Consider the following 16,098-nt stretch of genomic DNA (forward strand, 5'->3'; position numbering starts at 1 on the left):
GCAGCACATCTCGGGTGTCATCACCTAGGGGGGTGATATTCGGCGCGCCACCTGCCTACCTCCTGCCTACCCCAAAAGCTCAACAGCAATGACAATCACAGCCAGTATTTTTATACAGGGGTACCTCTGGATACAAACGGGATCCGTTCCGGAGCTCTGTTCGTCTCTAGAAGCAAACATAACTAGTGACGGCACGTCTGCGCACGTGCGCGTCACCTTTCACCGCTTCTGCACATGCACGTGAGGTCATTTTGAGCATCTGCGCATGCAGCGAAACCTGGAAGTAACGCGCTCCGTTACTTCCGAGTTGCAGCGGAGCGCAACTCAAACGCACTCAACCCTAAGCGCATTCAACCCAACGTATCATAGATTGCAGTCCCTTGGGAGTCCAACTGGATTTCAATGGGGGGGGGGTGCGTGACAAGAAATTTTCTGCACCGGGTACCACCTGACCATGCTACGCCACTGGAGGGGAGTCTCTGGCCACAAGTGCACAGCTGTGGGTCACAGTCCTCCCCTCAGCTGTGGCGTAGCGTGGGGGGTGCAGGGGGCCCGGCCACACCGGGCGCAACATCTGGGGGTTAGGGTTAGGGGGCGCAAATCCATGGGTTAGGGGGCGCAAATCCACGGGTTAGAGGGCGCAAATTACTTGCCTTGCCCCGGGTGCTGACAACCCACGCTACGCCACTGGCTGTGGGGATAAAGGGGGCCAGCTGTGTAAATGCACGTTGTGCAGTGTCCAGTTCCTGACTGACCTCGTCTACACGCCCAGCTTTCCTACATGCGAAATTGAACCAAGTTGTGGCCATTTGAATCCCGCAGAAGATGCTGTCCTGTGTTTTCCTCCTGCCTCCCTGAGGGGCTGCGCCTGGGCAGGCAAACCAGGAAACAAGCCAACAAACTTTGAAGGGGCAGGATGCGTCTCTCGAGGCGCGTTTCTGCTTGGGGGTTCCGATTGTGTGTGTGTGTATGTGTGTGTGTGTGTGTGGTGTTGTTGGCGCCTTGGCTGGGTGGGGAAGCCGGGGAAGCGCCGACCCTCTTGCCCCCCACCCAGCCCAGTTCCTCACAGGAAACCTCCTTTTGTGTCACCCTGAGGAGAAAAAGAGAGGGGGGCAAAACCCCGCGTTGTTTTCGCAGGAGGCGGACAGGAAATGACCCCTTCTCCGCCGACGGCGCCTTGAAAAACAAGCTCCCCGCCAGTCTCGCGCGCCAGCCTCGCTCCCCGCCGCCCAGCCTCGCCGGGCTGCCCGCCTCGCCCGCGCCCGCCTTCCCCTCCCCGCCCGCCGGCCTCGCTCGCGCTCCCTCCCCGCGCGGGAAGCAGCAGCAGCCCGCCCCGCGCTTCCCATGTGCTCGGCTGCCGCCGCCTCCCGCGCGCCCTGAGCCTCGCCGGCGAGCGGCGGCCAAGATGTCGAGCGCGGCGCCGCACGACCCCTTCTATTCTTCGCCCTTCGGCCCCTTCTACCGGAGGCACACGCCGTACATGGTGCAGCCCGAGTACCGGATCTATGAGATGAACAAGAGGCTGCAGACTCGCGCCGAGGTGAGTCCTTCTTCTTCCTCCTCCGGCTGGGGAACTCGGCGCGCCGCTCTCCGCCCGAGGGGCAGCGGCGCATCCCGGGCACTGGAAAGGGGCCACCGCCGGCTCCGATGCGGCGCAACTCTTCGCCAAAAAGCGCAGGCTGCACGGGGGGGGGGGGGGGAATGCAAGGCAGCCCACGAGACACGGCTCGCTTTCACATGCCCCTTTTGTGCAAGCGCGCAGGTTGGGGCCAGGTAACCTGACCTCTCTTTTTGGGGGCATTTGCAATCGCAGCGTTCTGGAGGGGTCGCGTGCATTGAAGGAACGTGTGTATGTGTGTGTGCCGTGCGCGCGTGTTTAAAAACAAACAAGCCACGTTTCGGCGGCGGTGGATGTTACCTGCACTTCTTCCCACCCTGGTTATCAGCACTGAGCCTACGAAGGCAGAGTTGGACAAACTTATTGCCTTATGCTGATGACAGATACACACAGACCCTTCCATGTGTCTCTATCTTCCAGGGACGCCCCTGATTTAGAGAAGCCGTCCTGGTTTCTGATTTGATCCAGGAATGTCCTGCTTTCCCTTAGGATGTCCCTGTTTTTACTGGAGAAAGGTTGGAGGGTATGGAGCCATCTGAAGGAAATCCTGTACAGGGAAGATTTTTTTTAAAGAAATGTGTTTATATGTGTTGGAAGCCGCCCAGAGTGGCTGGGGCAACCCAGTAAGATGTGTGGGGTACAAATAGCAAAATAGGGAATGGGACATCCCTGTTTTCATTGGAGAAATGTTGGAGGGTATGTATCAATGAATGAGGTTTCTGTTATTCTGTTAACGGGAGGAATAAACAGTCCGGCATTTAACCCCACAAAGGATAACAGAAGCTGCATCCAGTATTTGTCTTGCTTTGTAATGTAGAATCTGCTGGTTTTGTACCACAACATGAGTGTGTGTGCGCCTGTATGTGCGTTTGACTTGAGTAATGTATAGCTGAGTAGAGAATCTCTTCACTGAAAAGAAGAATAGAAACATTAGGTTTGTCTTTCATCTAAAGCTAAAGCTGCTTCTCTTAATCAAATGATACAAATAAGTCATAATTCCGGGGTGTTCTTACATGAAGAATGTGTGGGGTGATAAATCTAGCAGGAGGGCTTCATTTCTTCTCTGTGTGCCCTCAACTATGCACAGTTACTTTTTTGTTTTCCTCAAGTGGTTTCTTTGAATGGGCTCAGCTGGGGAACAGAACACTTCAGAGAACTCAGACTTTTGGAAGTGAAAACGTCAACAATGTTACTGAATAATTTTGGCGTATTTTGTGAGTTCGGCGGGTGGTTATAATAGCATAACTTTTCAAGGGATCCCAAGGTTGTTGTAAAAGAAGCATACTTCTTAATTATTCACTGCAGCTATAGACTGAATGTATGGGATCCAGGTAACAAGATGTAACCTGCTTTATGATTGGTGAATTGGTAGGCAGCAATTGAGTTCCAAGCACTAATAACATTATTACTGTTTGGATCACCCTGCTCCTGCCCTTTATGTTTTAAACTGAGGTTGTGTTTTCCGTTTTGACTCTGGTTGTTGCTCTTGCAGTCTAGTTAATAGTTATTATGTTGCTGGAAGCTTGCAAGAATGAATGCTTTAAGAAGGTGACTTGCTTTAGGATGTTGTTTGTCAGTGTTCCTTGAATTTTTATGAATTGCCTCTCAAATTTTCCTGAAGTTAAATTCTGATGTGATTTCGGGGCAGTCCCTCTGACAAATTTCAAGGGGAGCAAAAGTAGTTTTGAAATTTCTCTGGGGTGTTACGCACAGGATAGCAGACTCTCCACTCCGCCTCTTGGCTTCTTAAACTATAGTTTAATTATGGAAATTAAGATCAATTTTGGCTGCTGCAGTTTTCAATGATTGTAGCAAGTTTGCTTGAGTAGACCTACCCTTTCTTATGCTGGGTGAATGTTGTTGTTGTTGTTGATGTTGTTGATGTTGTTGTTGTAGGAAGACATTTCCCTGTAATTTGATTCATGAGAATTGAGTCAAACTAAGACAGTGGCTGGTTTAATTTGTTTGCTGTGTGCACAGGTGCGCCACTTTATATTTAGGGGATGATGATAGTTTATTCTGACTTTCACAGACTTCTTAAACTTTGCCCTTCCTCTTTGTGGGATCTGAGGTTTACCACTACTGTACATCACTTCCCATGTGCATGCAACTATAAAGAAACAAAGAAAAAACCCAACATGACATTCCCTGCCCCCCAATAAATGTATATTCAAGATCATATTGGTTAAATTGAAGAACCTAGGAGATACTGCCCAACAGAAGTGGACTCACGTCTGTTCTGTTGGAGCAACTTCATATTACAATCCTATTTTAAATGTGTGGATGCAATGAAAACATTCTGGAGAGTCATTTAAATTTTGCATCTAGTAGTGACTCTTTAAGATACACTCAGCAGCTGTTTCTTCCATGCAAAAGAATTCAGGATACAGTGCCTTGTAAATAAAATACAGGAGTTTTTATCAGTATCTGATCTGATGTCAGCAGTAAATTCGGTTAGAGAACTCATTGTATTTTGTATGGCAAGATAAATGTTTGTCTTCTAAAAATGAGTACCTGCGCATTCATTTTATAATGGGAATTCTCCCCTGGGATTTAACTTTGGTGAATTTCTCAGAAATCTGTGAGCCCATTTTGAAAGCCCATTTCAGCAACTGACCGAGCCCTGGCTAAAATTGAGCCTCCACCCTGGTTTTTATACTGTTTTTTATGTTAAATAATGATAAAGTGTCTTTATCAAATATCAAATAGCAAAGGCCAGCATGCATACTTCTGGAAACAAAGCTTTCTGAACCCCTGTGTCTTTTTACTTTACTGGCTAATAACGTGGAACGAAATCTGGCCAATGATACTTCATTCTTTTCCTTAAAGTGTGTGCCAACATGGCTTGCCACCTAACTGATGTGCTAAGCAATGGTCATAAACTTATTCCCCCATGGTATGTACCCTGTTCATGACTTCTGGACTGCCATATACCGTATTTTTCGCTCTATAGGACGTACATTCAGATCATGACATCTTCTCTTGATATGGGCAACAAACCCAGGTTTGCCACAGAATAGTCACTCAGGAGTGAGCTGTAGCCAATTTCAGTTCTGGAAAATAACACATTCTGTTTGGAATATTACTTAGGTGTATACCTAAGAATATTTATATTTACATTTATCTACACACACGACCGTATTTTTCCGTCTATAAGACGCCCCCATGTATAAGACGCCCCCTATTTTTGGGGACTCCGATTTAAGAAAATGGGGGGGGGAGATGGACCCGTGTATAAGATGCCCCCTAATTTTTGACATTATTTTTTAGGGGAAAAACCTAGTCTTATGCACGGGGAAATACGGTATATGCTCTTAAAACGTATACTCCTAAAAATGAAAAATGTGAAGACCTTCTGCAACAGTTTGGCAATTCCAAAATATTAACTGCAGGGTCAACAGCTGGTGTAACTTTATACCTAAGGTGTGGAACTGGAGAATTGCCAGGTTGAAGCCTGTCTCTGCTAAGTACTTACAAGATGATCTTTAGCAGGCCATTATTCTCTCAGCCTTGATGTTCCCATCCCACCCGCTCCATTGCTACGTGTGGATAATAACTGATGTCATTAGAATCATAGAACCATAGAGTCGGAAGGGACCCTGAGGATCAACTAGTCCACTCCCCTGCAATTCAGGAATATGCAGCTGTCCCCTATGGGGATCAAACCTGCAACCTTGGTGTTACCAGTGAGCTAACCAACTGAGCTTTATAGGAAAACAGATGGCATTTGTGAAGCACTTTGAACGCTGTATAGAAGTAAAGAATTGTGATTAAGAAAGAAGTTTTAGCGATCTGTTTTAGCTAAGTATGGCACTCTTGTGGCAGAAGCATGCCTTATCCCCTGACAAGTAGCGCCTCTACTCTTTATTGTCACCAAGGATTCCTCCACACCAAAGTGTGTTTTGTAGCACTAAGACTTACCATTTGTAACGTTGAGCGTAGAATTCTGGGAACCTGTCCTACCAAGTTTTGTAGACCCTGAACAAAACAACTGAAAATAAGGTCAGTTGGAATCAACAGAACTGGCATTAGCCAAAGGAGAAAGGAGATAAAGTTTACATTCCCCCCCCCCCATGTTTTAGATTTAGTATTTTGGAGGGCGGGTATTTTTTTTCTTCGTGGGTAGAATACAGCAAATGAAATATTTGGGTTTTTAATCTTTGTGATTCATTTAGCTAAACAATTTGGACATTGACATTGCTGTAAGCCCACAACGTGTGCGAGGGTTATGTTCTGGGAATCGTGCCTAAAGCCCAAATCATGTATAGTCAAAACACATTGGGTGCAGTGGTGGGTGGGACTGGCAAATTCTACACCCCCCCCGACACCAGCCCCATTTCTGCCTCCTTAATTTTTATTTTTTATAACAAGCATGTAAAACTGAATGTGCGCAAGTTAAATGCACACAAGTTTCAGGTATACTGTAGCAGGGGTCAGCAACCTTTTTCAGCTGTGGGCTGGTCCACTGTTCCTCAGACCATGTGGTGGGCCAGACTACTTTTTTTTGGGGGGGGAATGAACGAATTCCTATGCCCCACAGATAACCCAGAGATGCATTTTAAATAAAAGGACACATTCTACTCATGGAAAAACACACCGATTCCTGGACTGTTCGCGGGCCGGAATGAGAAGGCGATTGGGCCACATCCGGCCCACAGGCCTTAGGTTGCCTACCCCGGTACAGAGGAATCCCTCTGTATGTAGGCACTCTGTTCCCGACTGCCGTGCGTGTCAGCCCGTTGCACGCCTCACCCTTTCGGCACTGAAAACGGCTCATGAGAGCACAGTTGTGCGTGACTTGAATGCATGTGAGTTGGGACTTGCCTGTACTTAATATAAATTGAAGAAGAATAAATATTTTACCTATATAGTCGTACCTTGGCTGACAAACGCCTTGTGACTCGAACGTTTTGGCTCCCGAACGCTGCAAACCCAGAAGTGAGAGTTCCGGTTTGCGAACGTTCTTTGGAACCCAAACGTCCAACGGGACTTCCGTGGCTTCCGATTGGCTGCAGGAGCTTCCTGCAGCCAATCAGAAGCCACACCTTGGTTCCATGTTTGGACTTGTGGAACGGATTCCGTTCGACTTCCGAGGTACTTCCAAGGTTTACAAAGGTCTGCTATCCAGGCTTCACAGGAGACTTGCAGGTTGTACTAACAGGAAGTTGGACCTTGATAGAGGAAATGCCGAACTTGCTACCAATTATGGGACCACTTGTGCACTAATGCGATCTTTGCAGCTCTCCTCTAGGCATCTTTGCCATCTGGAGGGAGGTGAGTGGCAACCAGGAGAGCATCTTCTATGAGATAGCACCACATCTGTGGAATGCTCTCCACAGGGTTGCTCATTTGACAATTTGAATGTGACAAGCCTGTGGGGAAAGGGCATGGTTCAGTGGTAGACCGCATGCTTTGCATTCGAAAAATCCAGGGTTCAATCTCTTGCATCTCAAAGTAAGGCTGGGAGTAATCCCATCTGAAATATTGGAGATCTGCTGCCACAACACTGGCCTAGATGGTCTGATCTGGCATAAAAACAGCATCCTCTGGCTTCAATCCACTGTTTTGCTTTCAGGTCATTTTGTTGTCATTAGATTTTATGTTCAAGTTACCCTATTTTTCAGTCTATAAGATGCCCCCATGTATAAGACACCCCCTATTTTGGGGGACTTAGATTTAAGAAAATGGGGGGAGATGGCCCCATGTATAAGACGCCCCCTAAATTTTGACATTATTTTTTAGGGGGGAAACCGAGTCATATACACAGAAAAATACGGTATATCAAGAATTATTCCATATGGAAGAATAGCAAATAAATGGCTAACATAGATCAACAAATGAAAATGTTAATTCTCCAATCCAGGGGTGTGTGTGGGGGGGTGTGGGTGAGAGAGAGAGAGAGAGAGAGAGAGTGAAGGGCTGATTTTTGGAATGGTACACTCACATCGTAAGACTATGCAAGCACAAGAAGACTGGTGGATCAGACCAATGGGCAATCGGATGTAAAGCAAGAGTATGGCCTTGCATGCCTAAGATTCATTCTTCTTGTATTGTGAATAAGCTCGCAAGAACTGCCAGCCTGCAGTTGTTTTACTAGGCTGCTTAAAAGCCTGCTAGCTTGCATTTCCACACTGGAAGGAAGAGAACCTTCTCTCCCCAGCAGTCACATGGAAACACAGGCTGTAGCCACTGATAAAAACATAAATGCTTCTACCAACCTGGTGCAGGATTCCTCCTCTTGACTTGCATGTCAGCAGTTACCAGATGAGCTGCTAAATACAGTGGTGCCCCGCAAGACGAATGCCTCGCAAGACGGAAAACTCGCTAGACGAAAGAGTTTTCCGTTTTGGAGGTGCTTCGCAAAACGAATCTCATATGGGCTTGCTTCGCAAGATGAAAATGTCTTGCGAGTTCCTGCGGGTTTTTTCCCCTTTCCCCCCTTTTTCTAAGCCGCTAAGCCGCTTATCAGCTGATTCGATAAGCTGATAAGACGCTAAAAGCCGCTAAAAGCGCTAATCCGCTAATCCGTCAATGGGCTTGCTTCGCAAGATGAAAAAACCGCTAGACGAAGAGAATCACAGAACTGATTCTTTTCGTCTTGCGAGGCACCACTGTACTAGACAGGCTCACATGTTTCCTCCTGCTATAGTTAAGTTTGGGATAGAGGGGTCGCTATCCACTGTCCCAAATTGTATAAACCCATTAGTAACATTTCCCCTGAACTACCCCCCCCCAAGTGCTTTAATTTAGGAATCTCCCTTATACTGAGCCATGCCATTGGTCCAGCCCTTTGTCCACATTTGAAGGGCTGACCAGTTTGCTGTTGCTCATGAAAAATCTGACTGGGTTGTGTGTGTGTGTGTGTGTGTGTGTGTGTGTGTGTAATCTTGGCAGTCCATATTTTCTTCTTTCTCATTGTTTGGTCAGCATCTTTTACAGCTGTCTTTCCAATAGGATTTGTTGTTGTTTAGTCGTTTAGTTGTGTCAGACTCTTTGTGACCCCATGGGCCAGAGCACGCCAGGCACTCCTGTCTTCCACTGCCTCCCGCAGTTTGGTCAAACTCATGCTGGTAGCTTCGAGAACACTGTCCAACCATCTCGTCCTCTGTCGTCCCCTTCTCCTTGCGCCCTCCATCTTTCCCAACATCAGGGTCTTCTCCAGGGAGTCTTCTCTTCTCATGAGGTGGCCAAAGTATTGCAGCCTCAGCTTCAGGATCTGTCCTTCCAGTGAGCACTCAGGGCTGATTTCCTTCAGAATGGAGAGGTTTGATCTTCTTGCAGTCCATGGGACTCTCAAGAGTCTCCTCCAGCACCATAATTCAAAAGCATCTATTCTTCGGCGATCAGCCTTCTTTATGGTCCAGCTCTCACTTCCATACATCACTACTGGGAAAACCATAGCTTTAACTATACGGACCTTTAACTATATGGACCAATCCTTCTGTGGGCACAGCAGGGGCGATCAGCCTACTTTACGGCTCTCACTCCCCAACATCACTACTGGGAAAACCATAGCTTTAACTATACGGACCTTGGTTGGCAAGGTGATGTCTCTGCTTTTTAAGATGCTGTCTAGGTTTGTCATTGCTTTTCTCCCAAGAAGCAGGCGTCTTTTGATTTTGTGACTGCTATCACCATCTGCAGTGATCATGGAGCCCAAGAAAGTAAAATCTCTCACTGCCTCCATTTCTTCCCCTTCTATTTGCCAGGAGGTGATGGGCCCAGTGGCCATGATCTTCGTTTTTTTTGATGTTGAGCTTCAGACCATATTTTGTGCTCTCCTCTTTCACCCTCTAACCTGCAGTGATAAGCTTGTGGTGAACTAAACATTCTTAATTTGGTCAAGGCGGTGACATTGTTTTGTTTATTTCACTCAGGATTGTAGGACTTTCCTCCCTAGCAATTCTGGACTTGTATTTTCAACATTACCGTATTTTATACGTTTAATCAATGGGAGTTTATTTATCTCAGTTGGGCCACTCTAACAAGAATCAGATTTCTCTCCAAACTGAAAATGAGCCATTTGAAATGTTCGTAAATTCTTTCCTAACACATTCAGAGATTTTTTTTTTAAAAAAATGAATCGTAGCGGTATAAGTATGTTATATAGACTGAAAGGTACTGGAATCTGGCTTTTCTTTTTTACCTCTACATTCTAATCATGCTTATTTCTGGAGTAATTCAGAAGCTAACAGTAATAACACCACACTTGCCTTTCCAATTCCAGTACGTTTCATTGCAGTACGTTTGCATTTCTGCAACTTTTTGAACTTGCCTCCCCTTTGAATTTGCCTTTCCTGACAGTAGTACCTTGTATAAGATAAAGCACACAATCTTTGAATTGCCTAGGCTTATCCCTCATTGTACGAACACTAGGCGGATTCTAGGGATGGGATTTCTCAGATCTTTTCTTCCCAGGCTTTAGAAGTTAGTCCACGCAGCTGGGTTTCTTTTTGTGCAGCAAATGTGTGTGATCAGTTTGTGCACACAACCTGCTTGCCTGTGTAAAAATAAATTTTATTGCTGTCAGAATACACTCCGTAGTGTGAGCCCTGCTACCGTAGGACTCAGAAGAACCCATTTCAGAAGCTTCAGTGTGGCCAGCCTTCCCTGTTGTGTAGGACAGTGTTTCCCAAACTTTTTTGGGCAACGGCACACCTGTTTAATGAAAAAAATCTCGCGGCACACCACCGCGGCACAGCCCCATGACGTCAGCGCGCAGCGTCACGCCGGGAGGGACGCACGAAAGTGAAAGTTTTTTCCCTCCCCCTTGCCGGGGAACCTCCAAGCTTTGGGGGTGGGAGGAGGCAGCAGAGCGAGGGACTGAGGGACGGCGGCAACTGAGGCGGCGGCGGCTGTTGTGGTGGTGGCGGCGATAGCGGGCGGAGGAGGGGGCGGCGGCGGGGCTTGAGGAGCCGTCGCCGGGAGTTGCTGCTGCTGCTGTTGTTGCTGCTGCTGCCCGGACATGCCGGCCTCCTCCTCCTCCGCTGTCTCGCGCTCCTCCCTTTTGCACGCGCTGCCCCGCCGCTCGGCACCACCACCGCGGAGCCGCCCCTGGCTCGACACGGATCCTCGCCGCCGCCGCCTCTCACCGCCCGACTCGCCCGCCTCCCTCCCACGGCACACCAGCCAATGTCTCACGGCACAGAAGTGTGCCGCGGAACACCGGTTGGGAAACACTGGTGTAGGATTATGCGATGGCTGAAGTGGTGTGCTGGGGCCCTTGCAAGTGAAGGCAGACTGTTGGAACGCAACTGCTGCTCTTATATAGGGATTGGGCTGGATCTAGACCCATCAATAAAGCGTTTCAGGAAAACACGTTCTAAATTTCATTAAGGGAAATCGTGGGGAAAGACGGGACTACCCAGCGCCACCTGGTGTCACAGTGTCATAAGACATATACCGTATTTTTCGCTCTATAAGACGCACCAGCACCAGACCATAAGACGCACCTAGTTTTTGGAGGAGTAAAACATGAAAAAAAATATATTCTGAATCCCAGAAGCCAGAACAGCAAGAGGGATCTGGCTTCTGGGATTGCCGCGCGAAGCCTCTCCCGGGCAGCGGGATGAAGGCTCCCCCTGCCCGGAAGAGGCTGGAAGCCAGGACAGCAAGCAGGATCTGGCTTAGCCACGCGAAGCCTCTGCAGGGCTGCACAGCACTCCCTCTCGCTGTTCTGGCTTCTGGGATAGCTGCACAGCCTGCATTCACTCCATAAGACGCACACACATTTCCCCTTACTTTTTAGGAGGGAAAAAGTGTGTCTTATAGAGCAAAAAATACGGTAAAGTGCTTTTTCTTTGCCAATATAGTTTGAGTCCTTGGTCTAAGTCTGACTGCTGCTGAAGCAACAGCAGAGCTTTGCTTTCTGTTAGTATTCAGACTGAATGTTGCAGAAGGTAGCCTTACCACAGAGCAGAACGAGGGGATTATTATTAGTATAATTAATCAATGAATTAAATTTGTATACACCTTTCATCTAAAGATCCCAGGATGTGTCATAGCAGACTGTGGGAACATCCAATACTTTTACTTAATGGCGTCATTTGCTAATTTAGCAGCTAGAACATGTTACGGAATTGGAAGGAATTTATGAATTAAAATTACAATTCAACTGTGATAGCAGTATTAGTATTTTTTTAAGAGCTGCTATGGCTTAGTTTTTAAGATGAAAAGTACCCCAAGTTTATGTTTGCCTTTTATTCTACAGATTTATTCTGTGTTCTGATTCCGTCATTGTGAAACTAAGGCATCTTCATGTATGGCAATGTTAAGGCTGGAATAGCATATTGTTACGTAGAAAGGTGCAATATTTTCTCTAGAGTGGTCATTCGTTGCTGCTGTGTTTGTTGGATGGAATGTGGTAACACAATCACCTATTTGTTCTTGTTCACGTAATAAGTGGTTTAGCCTGGCTACATACATATGGCAAAAATATATAGTATAACACGGAATGGAGAGAATAGATCCTGTACAGTTCTGAGTGCAGCTCCAGATACACAATATTGTTATGATTTTGTGGGTCCCAAACCTCTCTAATCCCTGGATCCAGCAAGTGTTAAAATCTAAGTCAAGTTTATTTATTTAGTGCTTTCACCAGAGCAAAAAATGTACTTGCTAGTGGTAAAATAGCCACATGTGGATTATGTGGTTATTCCCCCTATGTTTGGCCCAGTTGTAGTGATTCTACGCAGTGGATGGACACCGTTATGAACGATTCAATAAGAGTTATGTTGTGAACTGCCCTGAGATCTGCAGATGAAGGCTAGTATACAAAAGAAAGAAAGAAAGAAAGAAAGAAAGAAAGAAAGAAAGAAAGAAAGAAAGGTAATTGTGCAGGCAAAAGACAGATTTTTTGCTTAACAGAGTTTGTCTTGCATTGATAACAATGCTATAGGTTTCTTTAAATCCTCCCATTTCACATTGTGGAGTAGTATATGTTTTCATTTTCTTTGGAAGATAGCATGTTGGGATCTTATCATTTATTTCTAATTTTTTCCCCCCTGTAGAAATGTATAAACAGAGCACAAATATACTCCCTTAAGCAGACTCCACAGCCACTGATCCTTCCTTAGTCTCCCAAAGATGCCCCAAGGATCCAATTTTTTATTTATTTATGATTTTCAGTTTTATACATTTCAATAACTTTACAGTCATTTTAACATTTCAAAACTTGACTTCCTCTCCCCTCTTTCTGTGGTTCCTTAATTTTTTTATTTTTATATTTTCTGCATGTTCCAAATTAACTTAATTTACTCATTTTTTCATGTACTTTAAATATATACTCTTGTAAAACTGCAGGTTGTTACAATAAGCCTGCCAGTGCTCTTATCTGTTTACAGTTTATTTGTAAATATTCAATAACCCATCTCCATTATTTTATAAAAAAAATTGTTATCTTGATTTCTTATTTTTCCGGTGAGTTTCGCCATTTCTGCATATTCCATAACTTTTTGTATCCGTTCTTCTTTCACTGGGACTTCTTCTTCTTTCCAATATTTGGGCAAGTAGCATTCTTGCCACTGTAGTCACATACCGTATTTTTCGCTCTATAACACGCACCTGACCATAACACGCACATCGTTTTTAGAGGAGGAAAACAAGGGAAAAAATATTCTGAATGAAACAGTGGACGTATCATTTTTGTGCTTCATGCTGTGGCCACAGACATGTGATCTGATGGTGAATTTGGGGTGACCCAATGCAAAAATCCTGAGAATCCCTGTGGATCCATGCTTTGTAACCACGTTTTTGCACCATTGCAGCCCCAGGCAACAGTGGGTGCGTGATTTTTTTTTGGGGGGGGGCAGGCTGTAGCCATGGACATGCTATGTGCTCTGATGGTGAATTTTGGCTGACCCAATGCAAAGATCCTGAGGATCCATGTGGACCCATACTTTTTAACCACGTTTTTGCACCATTGCAGCCCCAGGCAACAGTGGGTGCGTGATTTTTTTTGGGGGGGACAGGCTGTAGTCATGGACATGCTATGTGCTCTGATGGGGAATTTTGGCTGACCCAATGCAAAGATCCTGAGGATCCATGTGGATCCATGCTTTGTAACCATGTTTTTGCACCATTGCAGCCCCAGGCAACAGTGGGTGCGTGATTTTTTTTGGGGGGGGGGGCAGGCTGTATCCATGGACATGCTGTGTGCTCTGATGGTGAATTTGGGGTGACCCAATGCAAAGATCCTGAGGATCCATGTGGATCCATGCTTTGTAACCACATTTTAAGTGGGGAGGGAAGGAAAAACACAGAAGGCTAAGAATGCAGGAGAGGGCTATAACGTGAGGAAAGGAAGGCAAAAGTTTCCCCCCACCCACCCACCCACCCAAGCCAGCCAGCGTGTGCTCTCTCTCTCTCTCTCCCTCCCTCTTTAAATGGAAGAAAGCATATTTGAATGCTGTGTGTCTCCAAAAACAAAAAGCAGGAAGTCAAATCAGAATTTTAAGCCGAACCTGTAATCTCTCTTCCCTTCACAAACATTGTTCCTCCGGAGCAGGGAGAGGATAGAAGGACGGACGCTCTGCTTCCCCCTCTACTTGCCTGGAGGGGAGGGGCTTCCCCTGCTCTTTGTTCCGTTTGAGCAAACACAGCAACGAAACAGAGAGGGCGGGCAGTAAGACCCTGAGGCAGAATGCAGGAAAGCTGCCACTTCCTCTCTCACGGAGCTCCCTTCTCCCTGAAGCGCGGTTTGATTTTTGCCTCATTTTTCGGCTCCAGGGACCACACATTCGCTGCATAACACGCACAGACATTTCCCCTTCCTTTTTAGGAGAAAAAATCTGCGTGTTATAGAGCGAAAAATACAGTACATGAATAAATTTCTATACGGTTTGAGTAGTTCTATTCCTATAATTCCCCAAAGGAAAGCTTCTGGGTTTTGTTTTGTTTTTTAACAAATGTTATTTTAAACACCTTTTTCAATTTATTATATATCATTTCCTAGTAAGCTTTTACCTTACTACAAGACCACCAATGCCCCAAGGCAACTCACACCTGATGGAAGACTGGCACCAAACTTTGCCACTTCCAGTTAGCCGTGCTAAATCTGATAGGAATTGGATTCCAAGGACTGGAGAGAGGTTTCCTGTAATCTCAGACTATCAACATGCTTCTGAGAAATCCCTGATCTCTGTCAGGCAACATCGAAGTAATTGAAAATAGATCCATTTGCAGTAATCAAGAATCTCTCTCTCTCTCTCTTTTTAAATGATATTTATTGAAATTTTACAGACAATAAAAGGTTGCAAAATTAAAAATAAGAAATAAAAAAGAATAACAATAATAAAAAGAAAAAGATACAAAAATACAAAGACAAGATACATAAAAAGTAAGAAAAAATTAAAAAGAAATCAATATTTTCATGTCTTATATTTCATTTACTTGTTTCCTGACCTCCTCACACACCCCTTTTTTGTATTCCAGTTCACATGGTTAATTCAGCAAATCCTTACCCTCTATCATTTATCTTTACTCAATATCTTAACCTATTATAACTATATATTTTCAACCATTGTCAATCCATATTTACATATTCTTGTTAATCTTTTTACCAATACCGCTTATTTTCAATCCAACATCCCTTTAACATTCATTAATTTTACAGTATTTCTGCAAGTAGTCTTTAAACTTCTTCCAGTCTTCTTTCACTGCCTCTTCTCCTTGGTCTCGGATTCTGCCAGTCATTTCTGCCAGTTCCATGTAGTCCATCACCTTCATCTGCCATTCTTCCTGGGTGGGTAGATCTTGTGTCTTCCAATACTTTGCAATCAATATTCTTGCTGCTGTTGTTGCATACATAAAAAAAGTTCTGTCCTTCTTTGGCACCAATTGGCCGACCATGCCCAAGAGGAAGAATCTCAACAGTGACATGAAATTCTCTCTTTGCTGCAAGTTTTGTATGGCTGCTACTGCACGGTTGTTGCTGGTCTTCTGAATTTATCCCAACACACTATATAGTGTGTATACCCAGTACGGCAATCTTCACTATCGGTTTCTTTCAAGCAGTTTTGGACCCCAAACAGCCAAAGGGTCACCAGTTCGGTGAATGCCACAATACAGGAACTTCAGTTTAAGCCTGAAGTTTGACATTCTGCTAACCATTACTTGCATTTCGAATAAAAGGTATCAAAATTCTTACAGCAGGCAACTGGCAAAAATGCAGAGATTAAACAAGGACTAGTGGCGAGGGAGGGGAATTATTCATAAAGTCACAGGAGGAATCCGTCAGTGGCTGTTCTGTGAGAAGAAAGAATTGAAATCTATCAAGTATGCTAATTATTCTGAATTAGGTTTTTGCTTGAATATACTTGGCACCTCAGAAGCCAGCAAGTGGGCTTTTGTTTGTCCTCCCCCCAGTGTATTTTTATAATTGCTAAGTAGCGTAGCAAGAGGACATTAAATGAGTAGATTAGGGAATAGAATATTTTCTCTCCCTCCCCCTTTTAGGTCCAGTAAATTGGTTAATTTATTGA

General features: G+C 45.3%; 1 protein-coding gene across 4 annotated transcripts in view; it reads left to right on the forward strand.

Annotated features, from left to right (window-relative positions):
* The first annotated feature begins 1,356 nt into the window (after positions 1-1,356).
* The window catches only part of LDB2 (LIM domain binding 2), a 235,000-nt gene continuing 220,258 nt past the window's right edge, over positions 1,357-16,098 (forward strand). For 2 of the 4 annotated variants that reach the window (XM_082237458.1, XM_082237459.1), the window contains exon 1: positions 1,357-1,540. In XM_082237458.1, coding sequence (XP_082093584.1) covers positions 1,406-1,540 — 135 coding nt within the window. In that variant the 5' untranslated portion in view covers positions 1,357-1,405. Of the gene's footprint in view, positions 1,541-2,214; positions 2,315-16,098 lie in introns of those variants that run through there. The other 2 variants (XM_082237460.1, XM_082237461.1) reach the window with 2 other exon arrangements.

Source organism: Podarcis vaucheri, assembly GCF_965113315.1.
Source record: "Podarcis vaucheri genome assembly, chromosome: 9".
Taxonomy (NCBI): Eukaryota; Metazoa; Chordata; class Lepidosauria; order Squamata; family Lacertidae; genus Podarcis; species Podarcis vaucheri.